General features: G+C 30.2%; 5 protein-coding genes across 5 annotated transcripts; 4 read left to right on the top strand and 1 right to left on the bottom strand.

Annotated features, from left to right (window-relative positions):
• Positions 1-278: 278 nt before the first annotated feature.
• On the bottom strand, positions 279-1,618 carry PPL_07786 (uncharacterized protein; the record flags this gene model as incomplete). Its single annotated transcript, XM_020578620.1, has 3 exons — positions 279-311; positions 1,161-1,310; positions 1,523-1,618. The coding sequence occupies 3 exons, from the start codon at positions 1,616-1,618 to the stop codon at positions 279-281; spliced, it is 279 nt and encodes a 92-aa protein (XP_020431489.1).
• Positions 1,619-1,742: 124 nt separating this feature from the next.
• On the top strand, positions 1,743-7,633 carry PPL_07785 (uncharacterized protein; the record flags this gene model as incomplete). Its single annotated transcript, XM_020578619.1, has 25 exons — positions 1,743-2,026; positions 2,115-2,226; positions 2,290-2,325; positions 2,399-2,473; positions 2,541-2,752; positions 2,817-2,943; positions 3,012-3,128; positions 3,214-3,449; positions 3,531-3,660; positions 3,735-3,848; positions 3,918-4,210; positions 4,290-4,401; positions 4,613-4,687; positions 4,756-4,970; positions 5,048-5,171; positions 5,266-5,373; positions 5,450-5,676; positions 5,746-5,875; positions 5,948-6,061; positions 6,157-6,395; positions 6,494-6,620; positions 6,691-6,801; positions 6,879-6,945; positions 7,030-7,105; positions 7,189-7,633. The coding sequence occupies 25 exons, from the start codon at positions 1,743-1,745 to the stop codon at positions 7,631-7,633; spliced, it is 3,906 nt and encodes a 1,301-aa protein (XP_020431488.1).
• A 204-nt stretch (positions 7,634-7,837) lies between these two features.
• PPL_07784 (class I SAM-dependent methyltransferase) lies at positions 7,838-8,526 on the top strand (the record flags this gene model as incomplete). Its single annotated transcript, XM_020578618.1, has 3 exons — positions 7,838-8,053; positions 8,138-8,280; positions 8,484-8,526. 3 exons carry the CDS (start codon positions 7,838-7,840, stop codon positions 8,524-8,526), a joined length of 402 nt encoding a protein of 133 aa, XP_020431487.1.
• A 702-nt stretch (positions 8,527-9,228) lies between these two features.
• Positions 9,229-14,983, top strand: PPL_07783 (calponin domain-containing protein; the record flags this gene model as incomplete). Its single annotated transcript, XM_020578617.1, has 3 exons — positions 9,229-9,934; positions 10,007-14,176; positions 14,256-14,983. 3 exons carry the CDS (start codon positions 9,229-9,231, stop codon positions 14,981-14,983), a joined length of 5,604 nt encoding a protein of 1,867 aa, XP_020431486.1.
• A 247-nt stretch (positions 14,984-15,230) lies between these two features.
• On the top strand, positions 15,231-16,493 carry PPL_07782 (uncharacterized protein; the record flags this gene model as incomplete). Its single annotated transcript, XM_020578616.1, has 2 exons — positions 15,231-15,572; positions 15,648-16,493. The coding sequence occupies 2 exons, from the start codon at positions 15,231-15,233 to the stop codon at positions 16,491-16,493; spliced, it is 1,188 nt and encodes a 395-aa protein (XP_020431485.1).
• Between the last annotated feature and the right edge of the window lie 54 nt (positions 16,494-16,547).

Below are 16,547 nucleotides of genomic sequence, written 5' to 3'. Positions count from 1 at the left end.
TTTTATAATATATATATATAAAAAGATTTAGTTTATCTGTACAAAGTGTAGAAAAAAAGGTTTGTTGAACCTAACTTAAATAGTTTGTTTAAATATTGTGTAAAATAAAGGTGATTTTTGACTCTAATCAAAAACTTCATTTAATTTGTTTGTAAGAAAACATCGCCACTAATAAACCCACGATAATCGGATATTATCTTTTTGGAACAAAAAACATCAACTTTGACACCCAGGTGGTGTTATTCATTTCTTGTTTTTTCAACAAAATCAGCTTTTGATTAAATACCAGCACCCCAAATTTCATCTGTAAACTTTAAAATTATTAAAATTAAATCACTCAGTTGCAAACATTGGGGAGATATTTTTTTTCGGGTATAAAAATTTCATTCTTCGGATACACTCGGTTTTATGCTTCGAAATCATTAATATCTTGGTCGAAAACATTGAAAATAAATTAATAAATATATTATTTATTTAATTTAATTTATAACCATTTTAATCCTGAAAAAATGATGTATTCATTTGTAAAAGTCATTTTAATAAAACAAACATTTAAAATTTTGAAAAAAGATTAGATTTTTTTTTAAATGATCAAAAACAACTCCTAAAAAGTTTGGGTTTTTTTTTTTTTTTTTTTCAAATATCATCTTTTTTTTTTGAAGTACTCCTATTTTTAAATCTTTATCTGTTAATTTATAATATAAATATAATTTATTTTATTTTATTAATCTTTAATTTAATTAAATCAATAGTATTAGCGAGAGAGGAGAGAGAGAAAGAGTTGATCAGAGATGATGATCCCTGATGCAGATATAGGTGGTGATGGATCTGGGTCTGGATCTGGATTTGGATCAAAGTCTAACAATATAAAGGAATTGGAGGCCGATAAGATTGAATATGTAACGACCATTGGTAGAGGTCATTTTGCAGTGTGTGATGTGGTTAGATATAAAGGAGTGCTCTACGTACTGAAGCGTGTAACACCCACCAAAGAAAATATGAGCATTGAATTCTATAGTCGAGAGAAAAGAGCACTCGAATGTGTTATGCACCACGGTTCACATCCTCATGTGGTCCAATACTTTGGATTCACAGTTAACTCAGTAGGTATTATAATCATACAAAAAGTTTTTTTTTTATCTTTATTTTTTTAGTTTTACTAACTTTTCAAGTCGATATCTAGCAAAACGAACAGTGTTACCTGCTAGAGAAGTGTGAAACCGATATCCATAAGCAATATTGCGCCACAAAGCGTGAGGTCGATGAGAAGTTTTTACAGATGATATTCGTTCAGATGTTGTCGGGTCTTGCTTTTCTGCATAGCATCAATATAGTTCACAGGGACTTGAAAACCGACAACCTTCTTCTGAAGACAGATGAACTATTAATGCGTAAGTGTGAATCCGATATTATATATATTGTCAATTACATCAACCAAAAACAAGCTTATTCTTGAAATGGTTGATTATTGCTCTCTTTTTTTTTCATTCTTTGTTGTTAACTTTATTTATATATCATTTACTTTGGTCAAAACCAAACCATTATCAACTTGTTGTGGTGGTGGTGGTTTTTGTTGTCGTTGTTGTGTAAATATGAAATGCAATGCAGTGGCCGACATGGGTTTGTCTGTTGAAATGCCTAAGAATCAACATTTCATGAGTTCCCTGCACAAGAGGGGTCATCATTGGTTCACAAACCCATCGGAACTCGGAGAGTACACTCACAGCTTCGATTTCTATTCGATGGGTAGAGTGATTTTGTACTTGGTACTCAATTGTATCAAAGGGAATACATTCGATGAAAAGGATGACTACAAATACAAAAGTGATTTCGACAACCTCCAAAATATATCCGACGATTTGAGAGAGCTGCTTTTAGAGCTGTGTGACGATAAAGAACATCGAATTGAATATAAAGGTATCGTCAACCACAAATGGGTACAATCGAAACAGCTGATACAATATATCTATAGTGGTGACAATATTCAAAAGAAAGACATTACACTCAAAGATCTCTATCAAATATTGTAAGTAAAATACATGATTAACAAACTAATCACTCACTCATTCAATATCTCTGTGTGTTCACTAATTCAATACCAATCAATTAAATAGTAAGGAGAAAGATGAATTTTCGAGTGAATACATTGTATTTGTATCTTACTATTATGATCAAGATACATTATATCTTTTGGAGGATACAGATCGCAGACATCTTTATTCAGTTGTATGTATAGATAGATTTTCTAATATTAACTGAAACTTACTAACCAACTATTTATCTATTTAGAAAACAGTGTCATTATTCCATATTAATATTTTAAAGGTTTGTATATATTAAATTTCTTTTTACCAAAGTTTATCATTACATTCTAACTTTTTGGTTTATTTGTCAATAGAATTGTGATAAACCAACAGAGCACAAAGAATATCAACGACTTTTAACATTGTACAAAACAGTACTCGCAGAAAAGGTATGTTTATTTATTGAATTAAAAAAAGGGTTAGGTATAATTATGTTAACATAATCTAAATTTTTAGAACTCGTTAATGGCTATTAATATGCAAAAGTTGTTAATACCCAGACCAGATTCAGATGTTTATAAAGCAGCCGATCTATTGAACTATCTCAGTTTGTTATCAAGTGAGGTAAAAGCGACTCTTTTATCAACAATAACAAGTATCAATATCTATGATCACTACTTGGAACAATCACCATTGAAAGTTACACCTGATATCGTCGAAAGTATACTGTATGTTAAATATAATATAAGCTTACTTTTTTGATATAAATTAACAATTCTATATATATTTTAGTATGAATAATGATTGTAGAGCTCTTTTTAAAGAAAGATATCAAAAAGATATGGCAGACTATATTGTTTTGGTGACTGACGATAAAGATCAATTTTCAACACTTCAGTCATTGCAAATGAAAGAGATTGTATGTAGAATATATATATTTAATAACACATAACTAATATATTATCTTAATATTGATTGCTACAACAGAGATCAATTTGTATGATTAGTCTAACTATCAATCAAAAACTTAAAGTCAAAGCATCTGATATTTACAAACAATTGGTCAATGTTTACTCATCTTTGCTCAACAACAACAACAAAAGAGTATGTATTACAATTAATAATCACAATTAATATGATAGCAGGAACAAAACAACAATCTAACATTTAGATTGTTTCATATTTAAAGTCTGAGAGTGATGAATCAAATGATATCGAAGCACAAGAAAGATTGCAGTACTTATTACCAAGAGTAGATAGTCATATGTATAATCCTTATCAATTAGTTTACTATTTGAGAGTATTTGTCGAGCAAGATAAAGATGAAGAATCTGTTTTATCAAGACCGATAGCATTCTCCAAGTATAACGATCAATTACAAGTTCAATCATGGGATATTCATCCTAAATCAATAGAAGAATTGATGTATGTCAAACAAATAATCCATTCAGATCTGAATATATATAACAAACTAACTAACAACTAAATAACAATCTATCTATTTAGTAATCAAAACTATGATTATCTTAAACAATATAATATGTCAATATCAGATTATATTCTATTGGTATCTTATACGGACACTCCAGATGAATTACATTTACTTTCATCGAATAGACAACCAATCTATAAATTCGTAAGTATTTGTTATTTGTTATAAACCTTTTTATAATTATTAACATTCATTATCAAATGATTAATTGATTAAAGTATACAATCAATGCATATTGTATAAAGAGTTTATCTGATGACTCATCATTGAGAAACAAGAATGAATATGAACAATTGGTAGATCTTTATGAATCTATATACAAAGAAAGAGTAGTATTTACTTATATTAGATCTATTAAAGTTAATATTTTAATATTTATAGCATTTTATGTACAAATTTAGATCGCTTTCTTACAGAATATAATACCATATGAACTCTACAGTTTGTTATTACCCACAATCGATCATAGAAACTATGAACCAGTTAGTATCATTCATTATATTCATATTTTAATGTCAAAGAATATGGATGAGATTCACGAGCGATTCTGTTCACCTAGAGATCTTCGAATCAACGATCACCAAGGTATCAGCAATCATCGATTGGTGCAATCGAAACAACTGATACACAATATCTATAATGTTGACAATGTTCAAAAGACAAACATTACACTCAAAGATCTCTATCAATTACAGTAAGAAAAAAAATGAATACTTCATTATTATATTAACAAATTAAATCAATCTAATTCAAATACAATATAAATTAAATAGTAAGGAGAAAGATGAATTAAAGAATGAATACATTGTATTTGTATCTTATTATTATAATCAAGATACATTATATCTTTTAGAGGATACAAATGACAGACATCTTTATTCAGTTGTATGTATAAATTAAGTTAGACACTTAATTATTTGATCTATTATTAATAACATAAACTAAACTAACCTAATTAATAATATTATATTAACCTATTATCTTTTTAGAAAACAGTGTCATCATTCAATATTAATATTTTAAAAGTTTGTATAAATATAAACTTATTTTTACAATTTTATCATCATAACTAACTGCTTGATGATTTATTATTAAGAGTTGTGGTAAACCGACAGAACACAAAGAATATCAAAGACTTTTAACATTGTACAAAACATTACATGAAGAAAAGGTAATCTTTATTTATAAAATAATTAATATAGGCTTGTCAATAACTTAATTAATATAATATTTTATTAGAAACCACTGTCACCCATTGCCATTAATATACAAAATATGTTAATGCCCAAACCCGATACAGATTTATATAAAGCAAGCAAACTAATGAAATATCTCAGTTTGGTATCAAGTGATGTCAAAGCGATTCTTACAACCTTGACAAGTATCAATATCTATGATCAACACTTTAATCATAAAGCAATGATAGTTACACCCGATATCGTAGAAAGTATATTGTATGTTGTTTTTATTATTAAACGATTGCAGATAATGTTTTTTGATACTAATTAGCTTAATTAATCTATTTTATTAGTATGAATAATCATTATGCTCTTTTTAAAGAAAAACATCAAATGGAGATGTCAGATCACATTGTTTTGGTGACTGATGATAAAGATCAATTTTATACTCTTCAAGCATTGCCTATGAAAGATATTGTATGTATAATATATATATTTAATCAATCGAATCGAATCAAATTGTAATAAAACACATTACTAATATTTATTCATTTATTTGACATAACTATAGAAATCACTTTGTTTCATAAGTATAACGATCAATCAACAACTTCAAATCAAAGAATCGGCTCTATATGATCAATTGGTCAATGTTTACTCATCTTTACTAAACAAAAGAGTATGTAAAACAATTAAAAATCATATATTAATTTGTTAGTATAGGAATCTAACATTTAGATATTTAATAATTAAAGTCGAGTGAATCCAATTCCATTCCTCAAGAAAGATTGCAATACTTATTACCAAGAATAGATAGCGATGAGTATAATCCTTATCATATTGTTTACAATATCAATCTGTATCAAGCCAAACCAAATCAAATTGGATCCGTTTTATTAAGATCGATAGCATTCTCCAAGTATAACGATCAATTACAAGTTGAATCATGGGATATTACTCCTAAATATGTACAATCTTTGGTGTATGTCAAACATAAATGATCTATAAACTCAAACAACAACACCACCTAACTAACAATCTATCTATTTAGTAATCAAAACTATGATTATCTTAAACAATATAATATGTCAATATCAGATTATATTCTATTGGTATCTTACACAGATACTCCAGACAAACGACATTTACTTTCATCAAACACAAAACCAATCTATAAAATAGTATGTATTTTGTTTTGTTTACTAATATGAAGCTTAAGTTAACTAACACCTCACTCATAACATAATCAATAGAGTACAATTCATGCATATTCAATAAAGAATATTACATTGGACGATTCACCGGTTATCAAGAGTAGTGAATATGAACAATTGGTAGATCTTTATGTGTCATTGTTGTCAGAAAGAGTAAGTTGATTGAAAAAAAAAAAAAAAAAAAAGAAATTGAATTATCAAGTCTTGAAACTTTGTACTTATTGCACTTTCTATCAAAATTAATTTAGAATGATCAATTGCTTACACTAATTCCAGAGGCTCTATGTAATATGCTATTACCTAAAACTCATTATAAACACTATCAGCCAAGCAATATCATTCAATACATTCACATGTTGGTGTCAGATGAAAAGTTAAAGTCTGTCATTGCCCAAGTTAATAATGTAATACCACTGTCACTGTACGAAAGCTACAAAGAATATAAATCGATTCACCAATTCTCGATTATGGATTATATTGCATATCTGTAAGTATTTATAAAATTAATGACGATTGTTAATTAATTCATATGATAACAATTATTATTAATTAAAAAACAAATAATAACAACAACAACAACAATAGTAATCACGACTATGAGCAAATCAAAAAGAATCACTCCATTGAAATTTCCAACTATTTGATTCTGGGATCGATTCATGAAAAGCCGGACTCTTTTTTCGTTTTATCATACCATTCACTCTTTTCAATGGTAAGTAAATTAACAATATCGTTCACGAAAGTTGTTTTGTTTAACCGATAGTTATATCTAAATTGTTTAGAAATCGGCATATGCTTTTCAAATAACAAAAGTACACGACATTATAGTTCCAGAGTATTCACCAATTCATGTTGCATTGAAAGGTTTGTACATTTCACTACGTAAAGATAAAGTAAGTTTTACATATCTAATAGATGCTACAACTACTACAACAAACTAATTTAATTTATTTTGCTAATTTCACAATAGTTTTCAAAGATTATAGGATCAATGCCTCAAAATATAGCCAATATAATTGCTCCACCTGATTCCAATAGTAGGTTATTTTTATTTTGTTACCTCATAATATTATAATTAATATTAACATTTCTTTCTAAATTTATTTATTTATTTTTTCAAGTTTTTAAAGATAAGAATATGAATATAGCTTATTATATTAATTTGATTAAATCAGATAGTGAAATACAAACAATGATGTATGTTGTATATCTATGATAATCACTCCAAACATTGGAAATTGATTGATAACTAATAATATTTTCTTGTGCTCTATATTTAGAAACTGTATGGAAGAAGATTTGAAAGGTGAAAGGAATGTACATGACCTAAAGATTGAAACTCTGAAGAGAGATTTGAGAAATCTCAATGATTATACCGCTCAGAATGATAAGCGAATCAGTGATATCACCCATGAAATACATCTGCTAAAGAACCGCAATGAAGCAGTAAAGTTGCGCTCATCGAAAGAGCAAGTCGATATCAACAAGCAATCATTGATGAATCTCAAGAATAGCATCGATCAGCTCGAGAAGGATAGGGTCGAGAGCTATGAAGAAATGAAGATCGCATTGTCCAAGGGTGTCAAACAGAAAGACGACACCGAACTCACCAAAGAGGAGGAGAAGGTCGAAGCAGTTCTGTTAGAGTTGAGCAAAAAAGTTGATAAACTAGCCAGAGAATTGACAGATCTTGAAATTAAAAATCAAAATAATTTTAATAAATAATAATAATAAACGTTTGTATTAATATTGTATAGGATAAAGTTATACATGTTTAATTCCATTCAATGACAGATGGAAAAATTAAAATTTGGGGGTCTACCACTCAAATTTTTTTAATTTGGTTCTGTTTGTGGATTGGGATGGTTTATTAAAGAGGCACTGGAACTTGGAGCTGAATAAGTAATAGGAGTTGATATTTCAGTTCAAATGTTAAACCAAACTAGAAATTTAGTTGGTGAAAACAATCCAAAGGTTCAATTGTTAAATAAATCAATTGAAGAATTAGAGTTACCTGAAAATTCAGTTGATGTAGTTGTATCCTCCTATACAATTCATAACATAGTTGATTATTCAGGATTGGTATCAAAAATTAAAGAAATTTTGAAACCAGATGGAGAATTCATTTTCTTGGTTATTCATCCAGTAAGTATTTTAAAAATTAAAACCAATTAGTTTCGAATTTTAAATTTGATTAATTTAATAAATTATTGTGGTCGATAATTGTAGATTTATACTGCAGGAGTTGAACATCAATGGGTTCAATTAAATAATGAAAAAGCTTGGTGTATTAAAAACTACAATGTCGAAGGAATTAGAGTTGAACAAACATCTTTTATGATCAAGAATTTTAAGTTTTGTCATAGGCCAATGTCAGTATACCTTAATACATTGATTAATAATGGATTCCATATCTTGAACCATGCCTTGAAAATGAAAAAGAAAATATTACTTCTGAAGTTGAAAATAGACAAAATCAATTAGATAGACCTTACCATTTAATTATTTCTTCAACTTTAACAAAATAAACTGGTATATTTGACTATAGTCCAAACTTTTTTTAATAAATCATTAGTTTACATACTATTATGTCAGATACTTTATTCACAGTATGTTAAAAAAAAAAAAGTTTAAAACTATGTTTAATTCCATTCAATGACAGATGGAACAAATTAAAATTTGGGGTCGACCACTTAAAATTTTTTAATTTGCTTCTGTTTTTCCATGGAATTAAACACATGTATGTTAGCTCTTAACTAAATATATTGTTTGATTAATAATACTATTAAGAAAAAAGAAAAAAAATATCACAAAAATTACTTTTCACCCCAAGTTTTTTAAGTTTTCAAAAATTTAAAGTAAAAAACCACCTTTTAATAACCGAGTGGTAAAGTTTTGCTGATGGCGGACTTTCACACACCAAAAAGTGCTATTTTCAATTATTGTAATATTTTTGCGGGTCATCACAATCTTGTTTTTTTTATTTTTTTTTTTCTTAGCTTCTCTTTTCTTTGCACACCACATACAGACATACATATATACATACACACATATACTATAAACATTTTATATTTAAAGCATAACAAAAATAGGTTAAACAGATCAGATTCTGATTATAATTATGTTTTTAGAATAACTTGTTTTTTGTTTTTTTTATATTAATAAATTAAAAGTTTATTTTTATTTGTTTGTTTTATTTTATTTTGTATATAATAATAAATATATATTTAGTTTTTTTTATAATATTTTTATTTTTGTTGTTTGTTGTATTATTATTAAGAAAAAAGAAATAAAAGGAATAGAATAAAAATAATAACAGAATGTCTAGAATACCAGAAAAGTTGATACAAGATTCGTCGTTGCCTTCGACGCCGATCGGATTCTTTGAGAGAATGAAAAAACAAAGATCGATGGTGTCGATGGGTGAATTCCCACCGGAAGCACCACCCACACACATGGTAACTCAAGTGTTAGAGAAGACTTCCAACGATACCGATGATCTTGCTAAGCGTATTAAAAATACACCTGTATATCAACCTTTGACAACTGCAACAACAACAACTACAACAACAACTACAACAACAACAGATAATGCTCCAACAACAACAACAACGGAGGAAAATGATGATGAAGAGAAAATCATTATTTTCAAACCAAAGAATGTTTCACGTTTGACTGCAAAGCGACAGGCTTGGGATGACTATGCTTTCCTTTTCAATCGTGAGGAGGTGCGTGCTTGGCTGGAGGAGTGTTTGGATCACTCGTTCGAAGAGGAAGATCTGTTCCAAGCGTTGATCGACGGTATTTGGCTGTGCAAGTTGGCAAACATCATCAAACCGGGCATTATAAAGCGTATTCACAAGAAGAACAGTCCATCCTACATGAAACTGGAGAATATCAACTTCTTCCTCTGTGCGTGCTTGGAGCTTGGTGTCCTACCGGACTATCTATTCTTACCGACCGATCTCTACGAAAAGAAGAATCTAAAGAAAGTAATCTATTGTTTATTAGCATTATCAATTGAAGGTAAAGTAATTACTACTATATATATATAAAGATATACATATGTCTATAAAGATATTAATATTATTAATTTAGGTGGAAAGAGAGGATTCAAACACAAGTTAAATATTACTGTGTTTAATAATGATAAGATAGGTAGATCAGGTAGTAGTAGTAGTGGATCAACAACAATAGAGACTATTGAAGATATTCCACTACCACCTACATTGACAATGAAAAAGAGAAAAAAGAAGAAACCTGCTTCTGCAACTTTAAAGAAGGCTGCTCCACAACAACAACAACAACAACAACAACAACAACAACAACAACAACAACAACAACAACAACAACAACAACAACAGCCACAACCTACAACATCATCCTCTACATCTTCTTCATCCACTGCATCTCCATTATCAAATAACACCAACATTTCATATTCTAATCCAATTGATTTAGAATCTACAACCAAAACAACTTCGTCTGAATCAAACAATATTTTGTTAAACAACAACAACAACAATAGCAATGACAGCATTAGTAATATCAGTATCAATAACGATGTCAGTAACAATAGCAATAGCAATAACATTAACAATAATAGCAATAACATTAGTGACTATTCCAGTCAAACTTTGGCAATATCATCTATTGATACAGATAGTTCAAGTAAAGTTAACAGTAGCTGTGTTTTGGAAAATGTAGAACAGTCATCTAAAGAATCAAGTGAGATGACTCCAATTCCACCATTATCAAATAATAATAATAATAATAATAATAATAATAATAATAATAATAATAATAATAATAATAATAATAATAGTGATAACGATGAAAAGTCATCTGTAGTTGATTCAAGTGTAACAAAACAACAAGAAGATTTGAATATAGTTCTAATTGGTGATATTAGTAATAATAATAATTATGGTGCTAGTATTTGTATTAGTAATAATGATAGTAATCAATCGGAAAATAGTAAATCAATTGTAGAATCAACAAACGAGTCATCAAAGATTAATGATATCAGTGAGAAGAACAACAATACATCTGTTGTCGTATTAGAGAAAACAACAGAAATAACTACTGTCACTGAGACTGTTATCACCGAGGAACTAATTACCGGTGAGATAGCTAATGGTATTATTACTAATAATAATAATAATATGGCCAACAACAATATCTCTGTAAATAGCGTACAACAATCAGAAACAACAACTAACAATAACAATAACAATAACAATAGCAATACTTATGATAAAGAGAGTATCAATCATACTGATATTCCAATATCATCATCACAATCTACAACCTCTTCCTCACAATCACCTTCAATTAAAGATGATAATAATAACATTGTTGCTTCCACAACTAGTTCAACTGAACCAACTAAAGTATCATCATCATCATCATCATCATCATCATCATCATCATCATTAGGCAATAATGATAATATTAATAACATCAATAATAATACAAATATTAGTAATAGTACATACAACAACAACAATTTAAATAATAGCGATAGTAATAATAATAATAGTAATAGTGGAGGTAACAAACAAAGAGGTGTATCTTTAACTTCATTTTTAAAATCAAAGAAAGAGTTTGATCAACAACAACAACAACAGTCAAACCAACAATCCAATACATCACCATCATCATCATCATCATTCTCATCATCTACACAACAAACAAAACCAAGAGGATCATCTATGATTTTAGGTAATCAAAGATTGACACCTACATCCACACCAACACCAACATCTACATCATCGACATCACCATCATCTTCATCTACAGATTCATCAGTTGCTACAAGACAGACATCTACTTGGGTCGACACAAGAAGATCATCAGTGGAGTTATTTAAGAATAATTCATCATCTTTACAGCAACAACAACAACAACATCATCATAGACATACTATTACATCAGGATCTAGTAGTAGTAATAGCAGTAGTAATAATATGATTGATTTAAAGACTTTATTTAATACAAAGTTTGATATCACTAAAGTAGATGAAGAGGAAGAGGTAGAATTGGTAGTAGAGGAGAGTGAAGATTCTTCGGATGAGTTTGAATCGGATTCCTCTGACGAGTATGAACCATTGGTGACTGGAAATGAGGTAATGGCATTCATGGGTACACTCAAGAAGCACAACTATGAAGACGATGAGGTCGTAGCAATGGACGAAACAGATTTGATCATAGAGCAGCTGAATAGCGAGGAGTTCAGTGATACCGGTTCAGAGTACTCAATCGAATCGGTAGAGCCATCAACAACCTCTGAGGATTTGATCAACAGTAGCATTAACAGCAGCAGTAGTAGTAACAATGGTACAACATCAGACATCACTGACTTGGAGTTAGATGTAGACAATGAAATAGAATCACTGAATAGATCAACTAGTTCATATAAGAATCTTGAAAAGACATTCTTGGAGACAATAACTGAGCAAGAAACTGTTAAGCAAGAAGAGGAAGTAGAAGAAGAAGAAGTAGTAGTACAACAATTACAAACTATACAAGAGGAAAAACAAGAACAAATTCAACAAAAAATAGAAGTACAAGAAGAGATTGATGTTGAGGATCAAGTTGAACTCAAAGCTCAAGTCGAGGTTGAAGAGGAATCATCTAATAATGCCACTATCTCACCAGACAAAGAATCAGATAGCAATACAAATACATCTATTGATCAACAATCCCAACAACAAATAGCATTAGAGGATTTAACAACTGAAATCATTGATAGTAGCAACATTAATGTAGATTTTGAGAATCTTAAAATTAATAATCTTAATAATAATAATAACAATACATACAACGTTGAAATAGAAGAACAGATCACAGCAACAACAACAATAACAAAAGACACAACAGAAATAGAAGTTGAAGAAAAGAACAATAATATTAATAATAATAATAATATTCAAGTTTTAGAATCATCACCAGATACCATAACAGGTGTGGTATCTACAGTTACAACAACAGAGAGTTCCTCATTGGGCACAAGCTCGTTGAACAGACAAACAATCGAAACCGCTTCTAATGTTGAGACCACCTCTTTAGAAGAGATACCAACTACAAACAACAAGCTAGAATCTAGTGAAATACCAGCATCTTCAACTGCAACAACAACAACAACAACAACAGCCACTACAAAGACAACTACATCATCTTCATCGTCATCATTACAACCAAGAACAAAACCAGTTATAGGGTCATTAAAACAACCTATTTCTGTTCAAAGACCGACAACAGCAACAACATCTTCACCATCAAAGAGTATTCCTACTAAATCAGTCACATCATCTACCACTACAACTGCAACACCAAAACCATCATCAGCTTTAACTTCAACAACAACAACTGTATCGTCACCTAAGTTAAAAGCTGCAACCTCTACATCGTCAACCGCAACTAGCTCAACATCTGCAATCAAACCTAAGATAACAGCAACCAGCTCAACACCGACAACCCCATCACCAAGTACAGCTACAAGCAAGATAACTGGCTCTATACCTTCACCAAAGACTATCAATTTACCATCTTCATCAACACCTTCCAAACCAAAACCATCGTTCAATTCAACTGTGAGATCGACTCTAGCGACCAACAATAACACTCCACAATCACCATCGAAATCATCTACTACATCAGTTCCAACAAAACCAATATCAACGGTTAGCAAGCTACCACCTTTAAGACCAGCATCCAGACAGTCTGCCGAGGTAAAGAAGTCAACCTCGTCATCGGCCGTTCCAATCGATGCTGTAACCATCACCACAACAACCACAACCATTACAACCATCGTAGAGACATCTACAGTCGAAGAGGAAGAGGATGAAATCGTAAGTTTCGGTGATTCTCTTGATGTAGATCTCGATTTGACGCCAGAGACTAGCACCAATGATAAACCAGCAAAACCAACGACACCAACCAAAGAAGTTGAAAAGAAAGATTATTCTTATCATCGTAATTTCCATACAGTTACAAACTATCCGACCTACAAACCTGCTGTAAGTGACAGTACCGATAAGATATTCGCCGAGTTCCTCAACACTACCATGAAGCGTATTCTCCCGCCATCTATTGTCCTACCGAGACACATCGAACGTATCGCACCAAACAAATACAAATGGGGAGATACCGTTGTCAACATGCGTTGCGTAAACAACATCATTGTCGTGCGTGTTGGTGGTGGTTGGATGACTTTGAAAGATTTCTTGATTCGTTATAATTCCGTCATTACTGCTGCTGATATTGGTATGTATTTTTACAATGGTAATCGATCGCAAACAATCAAATCACTAACATTATATTTTATATCATATAATCTATATAGAAAAAGTAGCAGAACTTGAGAATGAATCATCAAATGAAATGACAAAGTTACAGATTCAAAAATCATATGCAGAGAATGGTGTTGTTAAGACGTCACAGGATCTTTCACCATCGAAGACCAATAGTAAACCAGTTATAAAGGCATCAAAGATTCTCAGAGCTGGTACACCTTTGCCGCAGTATGGAAATAGCCAAAGTAATATTCCACTGCGTTCAGGTACACCTTTACCATACTCAAAGTCACCATCATCTTCTCCTAATGGCAGCAGCGGTAAAGACAGCAATCCTTTGCCAGGCAGTGGAGATATCGACTACAAGCTCGGTACTCACAGAACACAAGTTGCATCCGGAACATTAAGATCTGTTCCCTCCAACTCACCCTCTAGAATACCAACTAACAACAACACACCTACCAAAGGTAGAATTATCAATTCAACATCTGCACAATCCTCTCCAACTAAATCAACTAGTAAATCATCATCATTATTATCATCTACTATAAAATCATCACCATCACCGTCATCAATATCATCGTCTTCAACTACCACCACATCTACTACCCCCACTCAAAGTAAATCTAATTCCATTTCTTCAACAACAAAATCCAACACACCCACATCTTCACCCAGCACTACAACAACATCCACTACGAAAACGAAAAAATCACCCATTTCAAGTTTATCTTCACAAACTAAATCAATATTTGGTTTAAAAAAACAAGATAAATAAATTAAAATGAATGAATTGGAATTTAATATTTCTTACATTTATTTCTTATATTTAAATAATTTTTTAATAATTTTTATACAAATAATAAATACCCCAACACAGGTTTAAGGAAAAGTAAATGAAATATCAATTTATATGATTATTTTGATTTATTTTACCAACCTTGAAAAAATGAATCTATATTTAAATAAATAAAACATAATTGGATTGATTTTATTGATTTATTTAATTTTTTTAAAACAAAAAAATGAAAACTTTAATTTATATTTGTATTTTAGTTTTATTAATTTTACAATTAAATAATAATAATTTAGTATATGCAGATGATGAAGATGACGAATCCGAATCTGATTCTTACTCTGACTCATACTCATCAGAGGATTCTACTTCACCACACAAACCAAAAAAACCTCAAATCACAATCAGAAATATTTATGTATTGACACACAAATCGACAAACCAAACCCAAACAAATGTATATTTCAAATCCATTGTGGATCCAAAAAGTAAATGGAATTATTTAAATCAAGAAGGAATGAATGATGTAAAATTAGATAGATTTGTTTATATGAACCAAAAAGAAAAAAGTGTAAGTATTCTTTAAAAAAAACAATAAATCATTCTTTTTTAAATTTAATACTAATTGGAATTTTTTTTTTAATAGATGATTTTTGATTCAGTTCAAACTATTAAGAATACCTATTCATTAGTTCATCTCAAGGAACATTCTAATTTTGAATCGGAATTGAATAATGAATTCAATGAAAAAACCTACTATCATACTGAGGTTACAAAGGATGAGTACAACTCAAAGAGTAAGAAACCGACTGGTATTGGCTTGGTGGTTCCAGAGAATAAGAAAGGTTATCTTACTGCTTGTTCTTATCCCCAGAGTGTTACCTTTCATTGTTCAGAGGTGCCAATTAAAGTACCAGAGGATTTGGAGAATGGTGTAATGGTCACACTCGATAGATATTCAAATGCCTATTCTGTATTGACCAATCACAATGATTCCAGTGACAACTTTATGGCAATTTTCAAATTGAATTCCGATGGATTCCCTGAACATCCATCGTCTTTCAGGGTGGAGTTCAAAATTCAACATGTTGGTATTGTCTCTCATAATGGATATACATTTGTGGCTGGAAACGATCTCAATACCCATGAGCTAAAGGTCTATAGCATTGAACAAGATTCTAGAAACTTTGGTATTATTCTAGAGAAACCTTTCACTTTGGATACAGTTCTTCGTTCTTACTCTGATCCTAAATATGTTGGTCTTTACTCCAAAGGTGCAAAACAATTATTAGTTTTGAATTTGCAAACTCAGGCTGTTCAAGAACACAACTTCACAATGGATTTACCTTCAAATGTCAAACCTGTCGACTTTATGATTTCCAGTGTAGAACCATCCTTTAAATTTTCACATGAAAAATCGACTGCTTCTGCCATTTTTAATTCAAGATCGGTGTTTGTCCTAATCTTTTCTTTAATTATACTATTGTTATAAAAGAATAATAAAGAAATCAAATATTAATAGATTAATAGATTAATTAATTTTATT

This window comes from Heterostelium album (genome assembly GCF_000004825.1).
Source record: "Heterostelium album PN500 unplaced genomic scaffold PPL_scaffold8, whole genome shotgun sequence".
Lineage (NCBI taxonomy): Eukaryota > Evosea > Eumycetozoa > Acytosteliales > Acytosteliaceae > Heterostelium > Heterostelium album.
Note: the sequence above shows the minus strand (reverse complement) of the source record. Positions and strands in the feature narration are given on the sequence as shown.